The 22,638-nt window shown below is 38.7% G+C and overlaps 1 protein-coding gene across 2 annotated transcripts in view; it reads right to left on the bottom strand.

Moving 5' to 3' along the window:
• Positions 1–15,023: 15,023 nt before the first annotated feature.
• Positions 15,024–22,638, bottom strand: part of GLIPR2 (GLI pathogenesis related 2) — a 38,403-nt gene continuing 30,788 nt past the window's right edge. Inside the window, exons 5-6 of one of the 2 annotated variants that reach the window (XM_063304264.1) lie at positions 22,321–22,398; positions 15,024–15,506 (exon numbers count right to left, since the gene is read on the bottom strand). In XM_063304264.1, coding sequence (XP_063160334.1) covers positions 15,346–15,506; positions 22,321–22,398 — 239 coding nt within the window. In that variant the 3' untranslated portion in view covers positions 15,024–15,345. Of the gene's footprint in view, positions 15,507–19,133; positions 20,546–22,320; positions 22,399–22,638 lie in introns of those variants that run through there. The other variant, XM_063304265.1, reaches the window with a different exon arrangement.

The following is a 22,638-nucleotide window of genomic DNA, read 5'->3' on the forward strand; positions in this document are numbered from 1 at the left end:
AGATATTCAGAAACCCGTGTCAGCAGACTGCAAGTTGCCAGCAGGGAGGGGGAATGAGATTGGAGTGTGAAATATATTGTTTGGGTTAGATGGCCCTTGCCAAGGTCAGCAGGCAATAACCATTCAAGCCATCTGCTGGTACTGGGGAGGGGTGCATACCTAGGTGGGGAGTGGGTGTGGGGGAGAAGTTTGTGATTTTAAACTGCAGAATGCACAGGAAAGGGGCATTCGCAACTTTTTCCTTGTATTTCCTTCATTTCATTAAACAGTTAATTGAGCACAAGTCTCTAGACTGTCATTGAGTGAATGCTCAAACGGGCTGGTCATTACAAAGGAGTTTCCTATCCTTTGCCAACAGTTCATCACCCAGCCAACTCAAACCATAACTCCACAAGCCAAAGCTCACCTGCAGAATTACAATCCCACTGATTTTCTGGAGAAAGGAAATGGCCAGGGCATTCACATTGAACATTGTTATTATCTACACACATGTATACGAAGACATATCTTCATCCTGTGTGTATTGCAGCTTTCCCAGGTTTCAAAAGAGAAATCAAAGACATTTTAAAGACACTGGAATGTATAATACAATATGTTGAATCATTCAAATTATCTCAGGCTTCTGACATATTTTCCTTGAGCACTTTAGTATTACTAATCAAGGAGCTTTTGGGCATCAAAAATCTCCATTGCCTTTGCAGAACAAGCTGCTTTTTTTATCTGATAAAGACTTGTAGTGTATTTTCAGCTGATAATCCTCTGGATGCTGTGAGGAAATTTTGCATCCCTATATTGGGTATACATCAACCTTTGTACCTTTTTTTACCTCAGAAACACTCCTTATTGACCAGATGTGGGAGGAGTTCCTCTTATAGAAAACAGATTTCTTTGCACTCAGATTATCATATACAGTAGACACCAAGAAGAAAAGCTACCCACAGGTTTTGAGATATCACACACATCAATCGCTGTACCTGTAAGCTTCAAGGTTTGAGGGGAATTGAATACAATTTAAGCTCTGTGATCTTTGCAATCACTTGTGCCTATAAAGTATTACAGAGAAAAATACAGTCAGATATTTGGAGTATATTGATTCAAGTATAAGAGCTAAATGATCAGTTTGAGCTTGATGATTTACAGAAAAAAATCTCAGTAAAGGGGAGAATATCAAACCAGTTGAAGGTACTAGATCCACAACCAGAAATAAATGTAAACTCACTAGTTGGTTCAAAATATTAATTTCATAACCCTACCCATTCAATATAGTAAGAGCAAGATGAGTTACCCTCTGGGTTAAACAAATACCAGGAAAATTAAATTTAGGTCATTAGAACAGCTATCATGATTGATACAAGTCTCAAGTTTATAGATGAGGAGAAAACAAAGTGTTGTAATCAGACACTATTCTAGTGTTGAAATCCCCCTTTAAAATTAGATGAGCCGTAGGGAGCTGAGATTCCAGATTTAACAATATATTGTTCTTAATTGAGACTTTAGAAACTCAAACTTGCTGGAGTGATTTGATTGCACAGAGGATGGTAGTTAATAGGAGCCAGAAGGGTGGTGGAAGCTAACAAAGCCAGCCCATGTTTTGGTCTCCTTTGTTCTTTCACTACGATAGCATTCAAGGTAGTAACAATATAACCACCTATATGAAATTTTGCAGAGCCTCATGAAGAAAAAGATGCCAAATGATTTTATATAATTCTTGAACCTACTGTCCCTTGCTTTACAAGAACAAGATTGATCGGAAGGAGCGGGCATAATTTAACCAATTGCAAATATTTATTTGACTTATATGGCTGCCTATCTTATACAATGACTCCAGGAGGCTCACAACAATCCATAAAACATAGTGAAAAGCAAAGGTACCCTTCCCCCCAGGCACCTTTCCTGCCATTTGTAGAAGATACAAGATTAACTGAGGATAAAACAAACTTAAATTCCTGGGCAGGGGAAAATTCTATTTCTGTTCTTAAATAATCCTCTGTGATATTATTCTCAATTCATGAACTTCTGCTAATATTGTTCTTTTCATAATAGATGCTGTTTTGTAATAATGCCCATTGCTGAACCCATCAGGCCCATCCCCCCATTCTTCCAGTTTGACTCTGCTGAATAAGAATAAATAAGAGTATTCAGTACTGTCAATCTCTGAAGTGTTTCTTCCTGAGTCTTAGAAGACAATTTAAGAAAGCATTTAGAAACATTGCTTCTACAAGGACAAGGCTGTCAACTGCCTAAAGAGTCAAGAAAAGCAGCTACTGTTTGAGGCCAGCTGGGCCTCATTAATTAACAGAAGCCATCTCGTCCTTCTCTTGGGAAAACTGCTCCAAGGAGATATGCACAGGTCACTCAAATCAAATAACTTTATTACAGCCAGGAAAGAATGATATAAAATTTTAATAAAATTATTGGGGGGGGGGGGAAGAACAATATAAAACCTAAGAAGTAAGTAAATATACATATACATATGTATATTTGATTTATACAATTGACATATATATAAATATAAAATATATAACAAGAAATAAGAATGAAATATAGAATATAAAAGTACAGACATAAAAGTACAATAATAATAGAATAGAATAAATAACATAAAATACAAGCAAGTAAATGAATCAGAATCTTCAACTACAGTAAGACAAATAGCACATACAGAGGCACATATAGAGGCACAAAACTGTGCAACCTTGGAGGATAATACTTAGGTTCTTATCAGATAGGAGGAAGTTATAACACAAATAGAAGTTGTGTTCTCTGCTCTGTCTTCGGGATTGGGTGGATGAGAGTCATCCTAGAGTCCCTGTGAAGGGAACAACAGAGGAGCATATGGCTCAAAGCCATCCGTACATGGTGCACTGGAGTATTCTTATAGCATCCAAAGACAACTGATGAGGGCAGTGCATCTAGCCTGCCTAAGGTAAAAGCCCTTCAAAAATTTGATATTGTAACAGATGATAAATAGGAGGCTGGCTCAAGCCCTTTTGGAAGAAACTCCCAAATTATAGGACTAGACACTAGGCTTGTATTAGCTTGAAGGTCTATCTCCCAGATCCATTGCTTGAGAGTGCATCTGGCATGTTCCAAGCCTAAGGAGTACAGGCTCTCTATTGAAAAAGCAAATAAACTGATTTTATCAGTAGCTTTCTCAAGCCACATTGATTTAAAGCAGTCCCTGAGTACCAAAGGAAAGAAAATTAATTTTGACCAAAAGTTGACAAGTAAAAACCAAGCTCTAGCCTCCACAGAAACTAAGCCCATCTCCAAATGTAAAATGGTGTTCTTAATATTTATTAACAGAACTTTTTAACTTCTGAACTTGAAAAATCCAAGATGGTGACCGAGAGGAAATGCCGGTCGCTGCTTTAGGTGGGAGACACTCTATAAGTACATTTATTTTAGCGTCTGATTCTCCACCCCCCCCCCACCCCGCTCTGGTCTCCCCGCACCCATCTTGGACGGTCTGGGGGGTGTAGGACCCCTGGAGTGGAGTGGATGGGAGCGGTAGCAGTGGACCAGGCGGTGAGGTGCGGCGAGCTCGGTTGGGCCCCAAAGGACTGCGCCGGTAGCGCGGCAGCGAAACGGGCCGGCGGCGCGGCGGCGGACCAAGCCGGCACCGCGGCGGGCAGGGCAGCAGTGGACTGGGCCGGCGGCGTGGCGGCGGACCAAGCCGGCACCGCGGTGGGCAGAGCGGCAGCGGACCGGGCCAACGGCGCAGCAGCGGACCGGGCCGGCGGCACGGGAGCAGATCAGGTCGGCGGCGCAGCAGAAGACCAAGTTGGCACCGCGACGGGCAACGCGGCAGAAGACCGGGCCGGCAGCGCAGCAGCGGGCCGGGCCAGCAGCGTGGCAGGAGACTGGGCCGGTACTGCAGCAGCAGCAGACCGGGCTGGCGGCGCAGCGGAAGACCGGGTTGGCGACGTGGCGGCGGACTGGGCCGGCAGCGAACTGGACCGACGGTGCAGCAGTGGACTGGGCTGGCAGTGTGGCGGATTCTAGAGGGCCAAACCCACGCGGGGAGCCTTGGCGGAGCGACCTGGGGTGGCGTCGGTTTGTGGGCCTGGGGCTTTCTGAGACTATCTTTTGACCCCTTTTTGGCCGACGACGCGAACCCTGGTGGCGCGGGCCTTGGCGAACCGCGGTGAGACGGAGGAGTTTGGGCTGCACCAGAGAAGAAGAAAGTGACTGGTTGTTGGCCGTGGTGTGGCAGACCGTGTTGGTGAGGAGTGGGGAGTTTAGTAAAAAAAAAAAAAATTACCCATTCCCCCCAACCACCCCTGAGGTGGCTGGAAGCTGTGAGGGCCATCCAGAGTGAATGAGAGACTCTCCCCCAGGGTGAGAGATGAGAGGGGGAGTCTAGGAGTGTGTTTGTGTAAAAGGGCACTCACCCCCTGAGAGACAGGGGGTGGGCAAAGAATGAAAGTGTGCTCCCTGTTGAGCGGTGAGAGAGTTCGAGGGGGGGCATAGTGAATGGAAGGGTGGTGGTTGGGCTCTGAGGGCGCCGAGAGCGGAAGCTGGTGCACCGGAGGGCCTACCATCGCCCTGTGGGAGATTGACTGTAAATAAAGATGTATGAATGGAAGGAGGGAGCCCTATTTAGAGCCAGAGACTCCCGAGGTCCAGGAGTGGGGACTAATGAAGTCACTGGGGGTTGTAGTGCGGGGCTCATTATTGAGGTGGTGATGGGTAGGGGACATTATGGCGGGAGCCGGAGGGCGGGCCATCTTTGGGGAAGATGCCCCTGGTGTTTGTTACTGGTGGCGTGTTCCAGCCCTCTGTGCTCAGATCCAGGCCCTAGTCAGCAGATCCATAGGGGCCCTGGTTTCCGGCTGCTGCTTTTTAATGCCAGGTCAGTTAATAACAAGGCCCCCCTCATATGTGACTTGATCACTGAGGAGGGGGCAGACCTGGCATGTATTACCAAGACCTGGCTGGGCCCGGAAGGGGGGGTGCCCCTTTCGGAAATGTGCCCAGCTGGGTTTATGGTATGGCACCAGCCAAGATCCCAGGGCAGTGGAGGAGGGGTGGCTGTTGTCATCCGAGAGTCTCTTGTGGTCTTCAGGGGCCCTGCTCCACAAGTAGCTGGCTATGAGACCCTGTTCTTCAAGTTGGGTTCCTGAGAACAGTTGGGAGTGTTGCTGCTGTACCAACCTCCCTGCTGCGTGGCAACCTCCCTGCCTGAGCTGCTTGAAGCCGACTTGGGGCTGGTGGTGGAGTTCCCCAGGCTTATGGTTCTGGGGGACTTCCACCTGCAATCCTTGGGGCGTGCCTTGGAGGCAGCTTGGGAGTTCATGGCTACCATGGCAGCCATGGGCCTGTCCCAGTTAATTCGGGACCCAACTCGAAACAGTGGTCACACCCCAGACTTGGTTTTCTTGTCAGAGCAGTGGCAATGTGATCTGAGGGGAGAGTTAGATCTGTCCCCATTGTCATGGTCAGACCATGCCCTGGTGGCCCTGAGATTCTCGCATGCCACCCCCCTCCGCAGGGAGGCAGGACCCATTCGATTGGCCCGCCCCCGGTGACTGATGGACCTGGTAGGGTTTCAGAGGGAGCTGGGAGTTATACCTGGTGATCTGCTGCACGGTCCAGCGGAGGCCCTAGCTGCAGCCTGGAATAGGGAGGGGGCTGGAGCCTTGGACAGGATTGCACCTGTGCGGCCTCTCTTGTCTCATCGAACCCGGCACTCCCCGTGTTTTACGGAGGAGTTGAGGGTGCTGAAGAGGGTTAAGAGATGCCTAAAGCGCCGCTGGAGGAAGACAAAGACTGAATTCAACCGAACACAGGTAAGAGCCGCTATTAAGGCCTACCTTGTGGCGATAAAAGCAGCGAAACATCAATATTTCTCTGCTCTTATTGCATCTGCAGAATGCCGCCCGACGGCCCTGTTTAAGATCATGCGATCCGTTTTGGGGAAGGTGGGCTCAGTGACAGAGGAATTTGCTGAGCATCTGCAGGACAAAATCCCTCGGATCCACTCCAAGTTGGACTCCAGGCGTGAGGCGTGGTCTGGAGAGATACCAGGGGAACAGGCTTACCCAGTTCTCTGGGAGCAGTTTCATCCTGTTGGACCTGAGGAAGTGGACAGGTTCCTATGGACAGTAAATGCCATCTAGACCTGTGCCCCTCCTGGCTAGTAAAAGCAAGCCAGGAGATGACATGTGGTTGGGTCCATGCGATGGTTATTACATCCTAGGGAGAGGGGGTGTTTCCGGCGACCTTTAAAGAGGCGTTGGTCACCCCCTCCTCAAGATGATTGGGCTATCATTTTCATATATAAAATTGAATTTTGGCTCCAATGCCATCTCAATATCCTTCTGGTGCTCTTGTTAGGGTTTTTAAGATACTCTTTTATACTGAAAATAATGGTAAGATTGGGAACATAATGAATTAGTTGGGGAGGACTGTCTTTGTAGTTTTCACAGCTTGTTGGCAGGCAAAAGATGAGTAGGTAGAGTTGTTCCATAAGGACAAGTCCCTGCTGGGAAATGGTTTCCAGCTGAATTTCTAAAATACATAATATGTGAACTTCTGCTTATTTATTAGGGAAAGAGCTTCATCGGCCTTAACACATGTACATACGCATACATATACATATACACGTACACATACACGTACACGAACACACACACTTGGGCTACAGAAGTGTATTAATTGGAACATGAAGTTGTCCAGTGTGGGGCATTGTTTAACATCAATGTCAATTTATCTGTAGCTTCTTCAGTAACTACTACACACTTTTCCAACCACTTACCTAATTGCATTCTGACCTCTAGGAATTGTATAGAAATACAACTGAGTATGTATTGCATTGCCTCTAGGAATTGTATAGAAATACAACTGAGAGTTGCCCAGAGTCACATATGTGAGCTGGGCGGCTATACAAATCGAATAAATTAATAATAATAAAAAAGAAACAATAGCAATATTGAAATAATTGATTTATAATGGAAAAGCTGGACACATAAATCTACTGGGATAAGGAAATAAGGCTAATATTAAAGAAACAATACGTGTGTGATCCTGATCTAGTACTCCTTTTTCTTCAGTATTGATTCTTGTCATAAATTTTAAAATCCCAATATAATTAACAAATTACATTTACAGTTATGTTTACATAACAGTTTGCAATGATAAAATTAAGTAGAAAATGCAACCATCAATTCTTCCATAACTAAGACAAAAATTTTGGTTTCCTATACAAAAAGATTACGATGTGATTATCTCAGATTATGTCCCATGTTTTAAGGGAAGCAACTTTAGTGGTTTCAGTATAGTGAATAAAAAGATGACAATTTTTTTTTCACACTTGTTAGTTTCTAACTTTTTATAGGAATATTTTACTTTCTGAAAAAATGTATTTTTTCCTCCTCCTACGCAGCCACATTCTCCTAGGCAGGATAGCAATATTGAATTATTTCTTCCCAATCTGCCAAAGTCCCCTGTAAAATATTTTCACATCAAGTAACTTGTAAGGGCACATCCTGTGTCTTTATTTGGAAACGAGTCCATTGTATTCTGTAGTATGTCTTATTTCTGAAAAGCATAGAGCGTGTTCCACTCAAGCCCTTCTGAAACACAGAACAGCCTCAAGAAATTGAAGTAACAGTACTAGTTTAGCAATTCCTAAATTGGCTTGGGCCTTGTCTTCAGTTAGATGTGACCAAGGAATAAATGTTGTGCTCTTTTATGTTATAGCTGACAGAATGGAATGGCCTAATTTTAAAAACGTTTCTTCATAAAAACAGAAAGCATTTGGAATCTACAATAAGGCATTTGTGTTTATATGGCACCAAACTGTTTGAATACTTACTGCTCATCTCTTTCTGGCTGAAGAGCAACACTGTCATCTACTGGAGAATTGTAAATACTAGCCTTAACAAGTAGGACGGCAGCATTATTTTATTATACTGTATTCTGTGGAACAGAAGTACTGATTTCCCACACCTGTATGATTTGAATTATCAATGTTTTTGAAAATATTAAAAGCAACAGTGCAGGACAGAAAGACAGCAGTGACAGAATGCTTGAGGAAAAGGAAAAGCCACCCATTTTATGGCAGATTCATGTGCATTTATCCAGCATGTATGCATGCAAAATGCTCTCTTCTCCAATATAAGTTTTTGTGTGTCATGATGGTTAATTTTTGCACAATATTCTTACTAGTGCTTTCCAGCACTTTGAATTATAAAGCCAAAAGTGGGTTTTTTAAGCATATAGGGCACTACTAGATCGTGCCTATTGACCTTCAAAACAATAATCGTCATTACAGAAATTTATGATCTGGCCAAATCTTGCAAGTTTTTTTACATGAGATCTTTGTAATAAAATATAATACAATATATATACATACATGCATACAAATATATGCATACGTACAGTATATTATTTCCACAACATGTATGTATGATGAATTTCTATCACCACCCATCTCCCTTGAGGGGGCGATGGGCAGTGATAAAAATTTGATAAATAAATAAATAAAACTATCCATAAGACTGGCATCCTGGCCCTATTTACTGATGCTGGGTGTGTGTGAAGACAGGTGACTTAAGCAGACATAAATGTACTTAACAGTTGCTAAAATTAATTCAACACAAAATAGGGGTGGATGTTGCAATTCAACTCCAAATGAGATACTAGCATTTGTAAACAAGCAAGAATAACACAATTAAAACTCAGCACAACCTGAAGCAATTGACTTTCAAACGCAAGGACTATGAAATGATTCTGTTTAAAGCATGAGGGTAAGATTTCTGTCCAGGAGAAGTTGCATTATAAAATAGAGTTTTTAATACCAAGTAACAAAAAGAAAAGTATATGTGACAAGTATGAAGTATGAATTATCCACTTTGTATACAGTTAAATGATTTCTCTTATTTTGCTTCATTTATGCTGAACGTTTAATTTCGTAATTTAAACACCAATCTTTATAGAAAAATAACAAATTCAGAATTGTAATCATTCAATCAACTCAGAATATTCTCTACTAATATTAACTGTTTGACTAGTCCATTTAAAAGGAAAATATAAATTGAAAGAGAAAACACATATATGTTTACAAGAGATTCATATAAAAATGATGTGAATCTGCTGGAATGCAAATACCTTGCTCAAAAATGTGTGTCCTTGGGCAGACAGAAAAAAAATGAGGTAGCCATATATGTAAAAAACTTACTATGGTCCTTAGAAAAACAAGGATGCAGAAAGAAGATTTATAATATTACATTTCCAGACTGAATTTGGAAAGGTAACAGTTGCCTCAGTTTATGTGGCAAATGACAAACGAAATTTTATTATTTTTCTCAATCTCTTCATGAAATTGCATAGGGAGATATTTTAGTACATATGAACGGGGTTTTATCCCCTCTCCTGGAGAAGTCAATTTCATCAAGTCAAAAGAAACATTGGCAAACTCCCTCAATTTTTTTTTTTATTATATGATGTTATAATTTCTTTTCTGAAATTTCTTCTGCTTAATTTTTATAAAATGATGTATCAATGGTATTTATCACCAGAAAGATTGTTAAAAATGTACAATGGGACTTCAAATATTTGTTGAAAATGTGAACAAAAATGGACTTTTTATCATCTTTGGTGGACGTGTAAAAAAGCTAAAAAAATTTGAAATCAACTACATATATTAATTGAGAAGATTTTAGAGATTAATATACAATCAAAACCAGAGACATTTCTTTTGGGACTGATGGATAAACAATTGGAAAAGTCATATGGAACTTTGTTTTTATATATGATAACTGCAGCGAGACTTTTATATGCTCAAAAGTGGAAAGACTCAATATTACCTACAATGGAAGAATGGATGATAAAGTTGATGGAGTTGGCTGAGATGGCTAAATTGACAGCTTTGATTACAGAAAAGACATTAACTAATTTTATAGCGAATTGGAAACCCCTTTTGGACTTTTTGTGTGAAACAGAAAAGAATGAAATTATGATATATGGATGTGATGATTAATAATATTAGTTGACAATAGAAAAAATGGTTGCTATGTTGTAACCTTAGAGTTTAATGTAAGTTTTACTTACATCTGTTGTGAAGGGGTCAGGAGTTACTCCTTTTTCTATTTCTGTTTTCTTCTTTTTGTGCACTTCTCTTTCTCTTTCTTTATTAGTTTCTGTTAGATTTTATCTCTTTGTTTTAAAATTTAATAAAGTTATTATAAAGTTTCCTCTGCTACAGTATGGGAGCCAAGTAAAGCATTCATGAGAGGTTTATTTATCTCTCTAGTATCAAACAGAGCAAAGAAATCAAAAACAAAAAGGTGTATTATTGAATTACTTGAAACAATTACAGGTAGTCCTTGCTTAACAACCATTTCTTCAGTGACCAATCGAAGTTACAACAGCACCAAACGAATGGTAGTTACAACCAGTCCTCCAAGTTATAGCCATTGCAGCACCCCACAGTAACATGATCAAAATTCAGACACTTGGCAGCCCGCCTGCATTTATGACCACAGTGTGCACTTCAACTCCCCCAACCACTTATCTCCCTCCATCTTTGCCCTTTTGGCTACCTTGCGCTTGGCTCCTGTTGCCTACCCCTTCTGGCCCCCACTGACTGCTGCCTTCTTCCCCCCACTGTTGAGCACCTAGCTGAGGCAGCTGCTGGCCCTTCACGACACCTTGCGATGCCTCCACAAGGCCTTTGCAATGCCTCGTGAGGCCTTCACTACACCTCCACGACACCTTTTCAAGAACTTCCAATTAAACCTATAACTCACATAATGAACAAGATTCAGTTATGCCAAGAACCACCTTCATCGTGGGAAGACATTTTCATCTCTGATTTATAAAGAAGGAAAATATTCAACCTGTTCTAAAGCATAGAGGCCCTTTTCTCTACTGAATGTGGATTATACACTTTTTACCGAAATTCTTGCCAAGAAATTAAATGGCTTTTTAACTGAAATGATACATTCTGACAGGCTTTTTTCTGAAGAGGTATATGAGAAATAAACATATTTTAAGTGTTATTGATACGGTAAACCAGAAGAGTAAGAAATTGGCCATGGTATTTCTTGATGCTGAAAAAGTCCCTGAGAATTTGGAGTGGCCTTTTGTGTTTGCAGTTCTGGAAAAGGATGGTTTAGGACTTGAATTTTCTTAAATAGATAGAGAGTATTTATTTTAAAAAGTCAAAATTCTAGAAAGTGGTCTCATTTCACCGGAATGTACTACAGTATATCAAAGGGAGCAAGACAAGGGTGTCCCCTTTCTCCTCTATGTCTACTAGATTTAGAATCATTGGCAATCCAACTATGTCAGAATATTAGAAATTCAGAAATTAAATTAACTATGCAAGAACATAAATTGATTTTTTTTGCTGACAGTATTGTACATACAATTCCTCAGCTTAGAGACTCTCTAATATTGCTGATGGATCAGGTAAAACATATATGGTTTGGAGTCAAGTTATCATCAATAAAGAAAAAACTCAAATGTTGATACTGAATTTGACAGAGGAAGAAATGCAATGTGTGTACCAAACAACAGGATTTGACTCTGATATTAAGAAGGTTAAATATTTAGGATTTTTTTTACAAGAAACAACAAATATTTAAGAATAATTACCTACCAACTTGGAAAAATATGGTACAGTAACAGATATTTCCAAATGGAAAAAATTAAAAATGCCCTGATAAGGAAGAATTGCATCTGTTAAAGTGACTATTCTGTCAAGACCTAACCACCTTTTTCAAATTATTTGAAGTCCTGTTGAGAGTATGGTACTAACTGACCGGCTTAAAGAACAAAAAATTATATATAGTGTAACAAAAGGTGAAGGATTAAATTCAAGAACTTGCAGGATTTAAGAGAATGAAGTAGCCTAGAGACCCTGAATTTTAGACTATATTATCATGGCACTGTTTAATGTGGATTTCAGAGTGGATTATATGTCCATATGGCTCAAAAACCCTACTGAAGGGGCAGATTTCCCAGAGGGGCTACATAGATGTATTTGGGCTGATACAAACAGAAATAAACAAGCTATAAGAAACTACTATATTTGATTGGTTTCAGTATCTTCAAATAAATAGCGCTGCAACAGAAGAACTACAGAAACAAGGAATAACAGAGATATTTGACTGAATTTGAAAATCTTATAATACATAATACTGAATATCCATTATCAGAATCTGAACAAGTTAAAAAACTGTATGATTAAATGGATGCAGAACTTGAACATAGTTATAGATATGCAGCAGTGGAATTCCAATGGAAAAAGAATATTAAATTTAGTTCAAATATCACTAATTAGAGAGAATTAGTATGTTTTATCATTGTACATTAAACCAGACTTGATTGCCAAAATTAATAATTCTTTCTCTAAAAAATTCTGGAAAGGTAATGAACAGGTTGGGTCCTTTTTTCAACATTGTGGTGGCAATGTTGTACAGCCCCAAAATACAAGGAAATGATTCATAGTAGTGTGGAATAGATCTTGAAGGCTGCAAATCCATTTCAAGCTGAGATACTCTTATTGAACTTCACCATATACTCCTTCAAAAGTCACTGAACTAGCACTGTAAATGCTAACAACTGCAAGGATTTTATGTACTTTTGGGAAAGATCTTTGATCTCTCTTTTGGAAGAATGGCTAATTAAATTGTTGTGAAGATCAGATTTTGATAGTGAATACTCAGAATTCTGTTCTTTAAATAAGGCAGGACCTCTCATACTCACACATGATCCTCATCCCATTGATTGAAACACCTGGCTCTAATTCCCCCTTCAAATGAACTGGTAATCCTAGAGGTTCACATACTTTGGCCACACGCACTAAGTAGCTTTGGATAATTTTCCTCAATAAATAAATGAACAAGTATAATGTTTTTGACTCATTGTTTAATTGGGTCTTCTTTATCTAGTTTTAGGACTTGTGTGGAGAATAAATCATTAGGTCATATTTATGCAGAAATACGAAAATTCAAAAGGGTTTACATACTTTTAAGCACCACTGTATTTTAGAAATTATTCCTGAAGTTATGTGCCATCTATAAAACACTTTGTACCAATTTTCCCTTAGGTTATAACTTGCTGTAAATTATACTGATTTTTTCCCTAACTCCTCCTATTGCTGTATCATCACTGTTTATTTAAAATTTCCCATCCACTTTATCATACAAACTTTGACTTGTTCTATCCCCTATTCTATTTTAATAACAGTTTATATATGCATCCTAATATATGGCCTCAATTGTGTATGAGTGTTTCAAAATCAATCATCTTTCTTAAAATCTTTCCTTCTTATTCTTACGGCAATTTGTAAATAAATCAACCATGATAATTTCCTACCCTCATTTGATAATTCTTGCTGTGACTTTAATCTACTTCTGAAATCTGAATGTACCATATCTGCATATGTAATTACATTTTTCTGGCTGTAACTGTCCCCCAAATAGAACATATTTGAGAGTGAGGTCAATGGTGAGAGTTTATTGGATTTTTAATTAGTATTAATTAACTACTAAGGAGTTCCATATTTTTATCAACTTTTGTTTTATAATATGTCCTTTCAGATTTTTGTCTTCTTTTGTTTCCTTACACCATAAATACCTATGAAGTCCATTGGCTAGACCAACTTCTTCTAATATTGACATTGTACTATTTGGCCATTTTATCTATTCTGTTATCTGTGATAAGTAATATGCATACTATATTATACTGCATGGTAATGTAATTTAAAATTTGGAAATGGAAATCCTCCTCTGTCTTTTGAATCTTGTAAAATCTTAAATTTTACTCTGTGATTTTTCCCATTCCATGTAACTCTGTTGACTGTTCTTTGCCAGTCTTGCGAAGTTTTATCTGGGATTGAAACTGGTGCCATTTCAAATAAAAAAATTATCTTGGGAAATATAATCACTTTAACAGTCACTGTTAATCCTAACCAGGAGAGTTTACATTTTCCCACCTTTTAAGGTCTTTTTTAATTTCTCTCAAAAGTGTGGCTTCTAAGCAGAAGCCATGATTTCTTGCCATGACTTTTATTCCTCTATATGCAGGTAGGTAGGCCTCTAGATCTTCAAATCAATGACCAGAATATCACTCTTCTCTGTTTCCCTTCCCATCCTGTACAATTCTTTGGGCTGCATTGTTGTGGCAATGGAGCAGTTCCCCCATAACTCTGTCATTCAGATGTTGCAAACTTTCACCTTTGGAAAATGATATAAACCAATTCCCCAGTCATGTCAGCTGGCCCTAGTAGGAGTCCCTATAGTTCACTGACACAAGGTCTTTGCAGAGTAAAGAGAGGGCGAAATGCTTACTGAATGCTAATCCTGTAAGCTTTAATATAGTTCCAGGCCAAGGAATAAAACTGTTTGTTTATTCTGTACTTGCATTTTGTATAATACCAAACCCTTAAGGTCATAAGGAGTCACATGAGACTCCCACAGATACATAGACTTTGTGTTCTGTGGAGACAGCTGTGTTTTCAGAATGCCTACAACCCTGCTAAGGTTGTCCATGCTCATCACATCTACAAACACCTGGTAGAAGCACCAGATTAATTTTCTCATGCAATTTATGTTAGAACATATATGTTCTTTTTTGTGTGCATTCAGGCTGGCATATTTAAAACTTTTTTTTTATCATATGGCATAGCAGTTCGGTGTTCATGCTGCTTTTTAATTGCTGGGAAATCCTTGTGAGGTCCAGCAGCCAGATGTGTAGACTATGTAGCTGTGACAAGTCACGTTGCCCGGGGTGCACCACAAGGAGGCTAATCTACATTGCACCGAGCTGGGCTGAGAGAAAGGTCACCCAGCCGGCTTTCATGCCTAAGGCAGGACTAGAACTCACAGACTCCTGGTCTCTAGCCCAGAACCTTAACCACTAGACCAAACTGGCTCTCATATTTAAAACTGCTGCAAAATAATTCCTATGATGATGAATGGCATTTATAAGCAATTAAAATCAAGCTTTATTTTTTTTTAGAAATCCTTGAAAATCTAACATATTGAAATAACAATATTAAAATTATAGCATTTTGATATTAAAGTTTGCAAATACATTTTAGAAAAGAGATTCTGTACAAATACGAAATTATATAAACCATTACATTCTTACATTTCTTGATTATGTATGTTCCATATTTTGGCTTGTGTCATACTTCAATGATGGTTCCATACAAGAGTGAATTTTGGTAGGCAGAACTGCTTCTCCATTAAAGATCTTTTGAAATAATCAGTAAGGAATACAGTACCATTCAACTTCATTTTATGTAAGTTGTTTATCCAATGTAATTATATGAACCCCAGTTTTCTTTTTCATAACCTGTTAAAAATAGTCCCCTTTCCACAAAGATTATTATTTTTTTGGTGGAAAAACATTTTGTTCATATTGGCCAGGGTTTACAATGTTGCCAGCAGGTTCATATCTAGCCACCACAAATGTGGAGCCATCATTTGCAGCTGCCTTTCCAACTCCCATCTTTTTTGTGTTCTTCCAAACCATTGCTGTAAAATGACCTGAAAGATCAAGTGTATTGCAAAAAGAAATGCATTAGCTGTAAAAAATACTCTGGACATAAGTATCAGACCATGCTAAGTAAAGATAAATACCAAATTAGTAGTTTATCAAAAATTGCTTCAAGTAATTACATGACATTACATATGAATGAGTCAGCTTTGCTTTTGTAACTTTCTAAAAATAAAGATCTTATGTGGAGTCCTTGGTGCTTTCTGAGCCTTGTTGTTTTCTTGCAGATGTTTCACTGCCAGGCTAGGCAACATCTTCAGTGCGAAGAGGGAGTGGGCCTTGCTCTCAGTTTATATACTGTGGCTTGCCCTGCTTGTGTTGGTAGGGGTGTTGTTCTCTCCTTGGGAGTTCCTTGATTGGGCTGTTGTTTGCTGCTTGGTTGATTGCCTGAGTTAATAGTTCCTAAGATCTTATGGACTAACTTAAACATGCGAGGAATGCTCAGTTAAGTTCCTGTTTGACCATGTCAAAATAAATAGAGGAGAACTGCCTCAAATTATAATAAATTAGTCTTTTACCAAAATTACAAACTGTTAAACTATTCTTGGCTAATTGTAACACATACTTCCCCATGTAAATACTTTTTCCTACAGCAAATACAAAATAGGCTACTGATCATAGAAATTATTGATTTGACTGTAAATACCCTATTGACAGAGGCTTGAAACAGAGTTCTTGATTTCAATCTCACTTCAGAGTCATTACTGACAAGCTGAATTGCTTTTCTGACACTGAAGGAGACACATATTTAACTGCATTGTTTGTTTTACTGTATCACTGTTTGGGAATGTTGTTATTACTGTTAGATTTGGATTCCATTGGGAAAAAAGTAATGTTGGAATCCTGAACTGAACTTCTAGTGCTTGTTCTCTTGCACCTAGCCTCTCACTCCCCCCCCCCCCAAACTGATATCAGGAGGGCCTGCTCCTCTGTTACTGAATGTAAATTATAACCACAATTAGTAGCAGTCTTTACTAGTCTTATCGTTTATGAATTTGTCTAATTTCCTTCTGAAGCTCTCCGTGTGATGGCCATGGCCATAATCTTGTGATAGCAACTTTAAGAGATTCGTTATGCACTCTGTGAAAAAAAAGTTCCCATTTCTCCCGGAACTCCCACCATTTAATTTCATTCATTGTCCCATTTCAATGCCCATTCCTCAGTTTGGAGAGACTCTTTGGAACACATCAATGTTCTCTATTGTTACTTAATCACGCTAAGTAATTTGATGTCATCAGCAAACAAGATCACCTCACTGCTCCCTCATTAATTCCAGATCATTTATGAACAAATTAAAAATATAGCAGTTCCAATACAGATTCCTGAGGGTCCTTACTGTTTATGTCCCTTTATTGTTCTTGCATTCATTGCATTGACTTTGATCTTTGTTTTCTATTTTTTAACTACTTACCAATCCATAACACCCCATTTCTGCTAATTTTGCTCAGAGTTTTGGTGAACTAGTTTTTTATCACTGAGATGGTAAAGAGTCTAAGAGTTAACCTGTTTAGGCTACATCAGTAATTGATTCCATCTATTTGGACTAGACCCAACTCTAGACACCTCTGTAGGAACTGTATCAAGGATGACACTGAGATTAAATTAATATAAGCAGCTCTAATGAATGTGCTTTTACACTTTATTTAACCACCAGAAGGCAGTATGTGACCAGTTTCATTCTTAGTGGGACTCATCAGGTACATGGAGCCATTGCAATTAGCATAGCAATTCCCTGCTAGGAATTGAACTCACAGACCACCCTCTTGTGCACCAAGCTGTATGAATTATAACAGCCTTAGAAGTCTAGGTTGTTTGACCTCCAGGGAATCAAGTAATGTGTAAAGCCACAGAAATGTATACTGAAGTAATCCCTCTCCTTTGCCACTCTGGGGTGTAGAATCATGAAACCTCCAGTACAGGGGCATGACATAGTAACAGCTCTCTCTCTCTAGTCTGAGAGGTCATATAAAGGTACGTAGTGCCTACGTAGTGAATGTGCTGACTGCAAAGTTCTGTCCAAATTCACTGGAAGCCAACTAGCATCTGAATTTCAGTATATTTCAAGAGGAAAATATGTCACATAGAGACATCTTTGGCCCTTAGACATAATCAGATGCACCAATCCCACCCCCTCTTGAATAGAAAAAAAATAAAATAAGCAAGAGGCAGAATTCTGAGAAACTGGACTGAGGCAAGAAATAAATGCAATTTAACATCTTCCCACAGCTTCAGAATTAACTTCTAGAATTCCAAGAAAAAGGGAAATCCAGGAACATGGAACCAGTCTTGCTTATTTCTGTTGATATAGGAAACATTTTAGTCAGGCATGTTTAGACCTTCGATTTATTTTGCTGCAGTCTTGTGCATCTATGTCTCTGAACAAACTGGAGAATATATAATACCCACAGTTGCCGTATATTTTGGATTGTCTTCATTAAACTAGCTTTAATCTATTTTTCTGTGAAAAGAGCCTGACCATAGCAATAAATGAATAATTTGTAGAGGTCCACCACCATCTTGTGGTCCGATTGGAACACTACATCTTAGATATTTTTCCCTTTTTAACTCATTTGGAAACAGCTGTTCTATAGAAACAGTTCTGCATTTCTCTCAACAGGAAATGGTCGCATATTAATATTTGCAATTAAAAAGATTGTTTTTGATTTTTTTTCTTTTAAATAAAGTTTGTAGTAAAAAATAGCCCAAAGTTGTTATGGTTGAGGGGGAGGAGCACAGTAGAGAGATGTATGACGTAATATAGTACTCCAGTGATGTTACCCAGTCTCCTGATGTGCTGGGGAATGTTTTCAGAGAAATGTACTGGAGGGAAGTTGAAATTGATTCTAGCAGCAGTATAAGGCCTGGAAGGTCTGTGGTGTATAGTGTTTTCCTTTTTTTTCTCCTCTTGACAGAGGTTTATCCTTCTGTCATAACACAGGCTGTGGGAAATATAGCAAGTAGATCTTCAGAAATTATTGTCCCTTTACATACTGTAGGACTAAACCTCTATGATGATGTATCTTGCAGGTAGTCCTTGCTTAACGACCACAACTGAGACCAGAATTTCGGTTGCTAAGCATTAAACAAATTCAACCCAATTTCACCTTTTTTGCGGCAGTCGTTAAGCAAATCACTGTGGGCATTAAGCAAACCATGTGGTTGTTAAGCAAATCATGCAGTTTCCCATTGATTTTGCTTGCCAGAAGCCAGCTGGGAAGGTCAAAAATGGTGATCACGTGACCATGGGATGCTGTGACAGTCATAAATGCAAACCGGTTGCCAAGTGCCCAGATCGTGATCACAAGGATGCTACAATGGTCCTAAGTGTGAGGACCGGTCATAAGTTGTTTTTTTCAGCACTGTCGTAAGTCTGAACTGTCACTAAACAAATGGTTGTTAAGCGAGGAGTACCCAGACAGCAAAGCACAGGGATATCATATATTATTTATTTATAATACTTACATTTTTTAATACATGTTCTCATGAGCTCCATGATGACCGTGGGCTTGTCCCAAGGTATCTCAGGCTCAATATTTATTTATTTATTTATTTATTTATCTAATTTTATCACTGCCCATCTCCCCCCAAAGGTCTGTATGTATGCAGTCATGTATATCATGTCAAATCAAATCTTTATAACAGTCATAGACCAGCATAAGGAACTGTGTATGAATGGGCAGCCATAGAAATCAAATAAACTAGATGAAGCATCAGAAGAGACATCCAAAGCACTGGGAGAGGAAGATGAAAAACAAACCTTACTGAGCATGAGTATGAGTCCTAATGCAAGCCTACCCTGTTGTGGTAAGGACAGCAAGGTACTTGTAGTTCTTCCTTATTCCATCAGTAGGCTAACAGCAGGTAGCTTTGTTTAAGGTTGCAAACCCTTTCAGGAAGGAGTAAGCAAATAGATCTCCAACCTGGCTACAGCATTTTTACACAACATTTTGCCTACAAAATCACTCATATTCACCTGTCTTAGTTATGTTCAGGATCTGATCTGGAGACTGCTCTAATCCAACAGTTTAGAAACAGGTAAGGGATCTGAATGATTCAACATATTAGGTGGTACTCCATCTGCCAGAAGTGTTGCCCAAATGCTGTCATGGTACATGTTGCTTTAGAATTGATAAATGCTATGTGTGTTACAGGCAATTATTGGAATTGCAATTTGAATTTTGTCAGATTGCAAATATTTGGTCAACGCATCTATACCGAGATCTAAATACAGCTCGATTTTCTCTAGTTCTTTTATTACTTTTAGATAACAGATTCAGACTGAGAAGTAGAATTTCACATCTACTATTCTAACTTTCAGCAGTCCACCTCCATTTTGCTTTCTTTCTTGTATAATGGTATAATTGCCATTTCCCATTCTTTTGGCAAGGTTTTATTTTCCCATATTTTCCTGAATAAAACTTCAAGTCTGGAAAACAAGGATACCACGGCAGTCTTATATATTTCTGGCCTCAGCTCATTTGATTATTGTGCCTTCTCATTCTTGAAGCATCTAATGGCTTTTTGGATTTTGTCCAATCTTGGCGAGATTTCATCTACAAAATAAATTTCTGAATTGAATTTTAGTAGTATTAGAATCCAGAGCTGGTCAAGCTGAGTAGTTTAGAAGTTCTTTGAAATATTTCTCCTACTGTTCTAACTTGTCTTTCTTGTTGCACAGAAGTTTATCATTTTCATCTATAAAACTGCTAATAGTTGCTGTATATTTTCTCATCAGTTCTTTCATGAGCTGAAACAGTCACCTTTTGCTCTAGTTTTTTTTTTAATTCTTTGCTTTTGGTTCCAATAGACTTCCTTATCTTGTCTAGCTTTTTAACTAAACCAGAGTTGGTTTAGAATCAGGCGACACTTAAACTGAATTAAATAAACTAGCCAGGTTTATTTACACTCTATTTGCACTACAAGAAATGTATTTTCACATTAGACCAGTGGCTCTCTAATTGCTCATGTTGATGTGCACTTATGTTCTTCAGATTGTTTTCACGTTCTTTTTGAAAGATGTCATCAGTATCTAGGCACTTAACTTGTTCCTATTTAAACATTTAATTAGTTTGATTTTCTATATTTAACTGGGTTATTATTTTATTCTAGCATATACTAAAGCATATTTAGTGATAACATTTATTCCACCAAAATATTTGTCAGTAACAGAATTCTGAAATTTTTGCATAATCAGGATATAGTCTATTTGATTTCTTGTTTTACCATCTGTGATTTAAAAGGGTCTTTGCTAATTCTAGACTATGAACAGTTGTCAGATCTTGTAGAAGTTACTGAATACATGTAATCTGTTTCTTCATCAGAAGCACTATTTGTTGAGGCATAGGCAGAGATTATTGACCTATTTAAATGAACCCTTAAAACTTGGCTCTTCCCCCAAACTTTAGCCTAGAATCAGTGACAGATCCCTTGTGGGCTGATTGTATAATTTTTTCTATTACTCTTCCATATTAGGATAACAGTAGACCTGAAGATTATAATCTTCGGTTGATGATATACAGTATATCTTATATATTCATGGATAAACCGAGAATTTTAAGTACCAAAATACACCTAAAAAATTGGGTTGGGCTTATTCATAGATGGGCTTATCTGCAAGTATATACGATAATACTTTTTTAAAGTACCCGTATATGCCATAGATACTCTCATATAAGCCCATCCATGGATAAGATGACTCGATTTTTTAACCAAACTACCATGAAAAATGAATAGGGTTATCCACAGAAAAGCCAACTGTGAAAATTAAAACATATGGAAATTTTTAGGGTTGGCTTATCTGCAGGTGGCATATTTTCCATGGTATTTTAGTTAAAAATTTGTGGGTTGGCTTATATGTAGAAGGGCTTATATGCAAGTATTTATGGTATTAACATTCTATATATTACCTGGCTCTCTTGACCAACATAAAGAAAGACTGATCAGTGCTCCATGTCCAGGTAGTCCTCGACTTATGACCATTTGTTTAGCGACCATTCAAAGTTATAATGGCACTGAAAAAGGTGACTTACAACCAGTCCTTGCACTTACGACCATCGCAGTGTCCCTGTGATCACATGATCAAAATTCAGGCACTTGGCAACTGGCTCGCACTTAGACGGTTGCAGCATTCCTGGTCACGTGATTGCCATTTACAACCTTCCCAGCCAACTTCTGTCAAGCAAACTCAATGGGGGAAGCCGGATTCGCTTAACAACCATGATGATTTGCATAACAACCATGGCAAAAAGGGTCGTAAAATCAGGTGTGATGGCCACCTCACTTAGCAATGGAAGTGCCAGTCCCAGTTGTGGTCATAAGTCGGGGACTACCTATAATCCAGGTTTAACAATGCGCTTAAAAATTGTTTCTTCTGTTTTAATTTTGGGGAGGCAGTGGTGAAGGGGGTAGTTTTCTTATTTTGTCTTTCATTTGTTTATATATTAAAGTAACAAAACAGCCCAGGTAGCATCTATAGTTTATTTAAAGCAAATTCACTGAAAAGCAAGTCCAATACAGAAGTAAACGTAAAGCAATTAATAAATCTTCTAAGTAATCTGTTCCTTTTCTGAGAAATTAGAGTATACCTGTATTTGGAATCAATGACCCTTTGAATTATGACAGAGGAATATTTTAAAATGTTATCAGCTTCCACACACTCCTATGACTCAAAAATATTTTTTATCAATATCTGAACAGCATGTTCTTGTTTGTCTGTCAGCATGAGCTTAATTTTTACAATCTGAGAGAAAACCAAAAGTTTCTCTTTGTGCTGTGTTACAAAAGCAGTGCCAAGTCTACACTTACCAGTCCCAGAGGAAAAACCTGGGCTTTGAAAATTATAATTCTTGATTTCACTATACCATCTGTCAGCTACTTCACTTCCTGCAAGACAAATAAAACAGTGCAGAAGAATTGGAATGGAGTGAACTCTGAAAAATATTCCCTCTTCTGTTCAAAGCATGACAGTTACATATTATCAAATTCTTTTTATTAATTCTAGTTTGGTTAAGATACTGACCACTAACCATGATAATCTGTTTTTTAAAAAAATAATTAAAATAGGTTTAAGGAAGTTTTAAGCAGATAAAACAATTGGAAGATTTTTTTTAAAAGGCCCAGGAG

This window comes from Candoia aspera, chromosome 4 (assembly GCF_035149785.1).
Source record: "Candoia aspera isolate rCanAsp1 chromosome 4, rCanAsp1.hap2, whole genome shotgun sequence".
NCBI classification, from domain to species: domain Eukaryota; kingdom Metazoa; phylum Chordata; class Lepidosauria; order Squamata; family Boidae; genus Candoia; species Candoia aspera.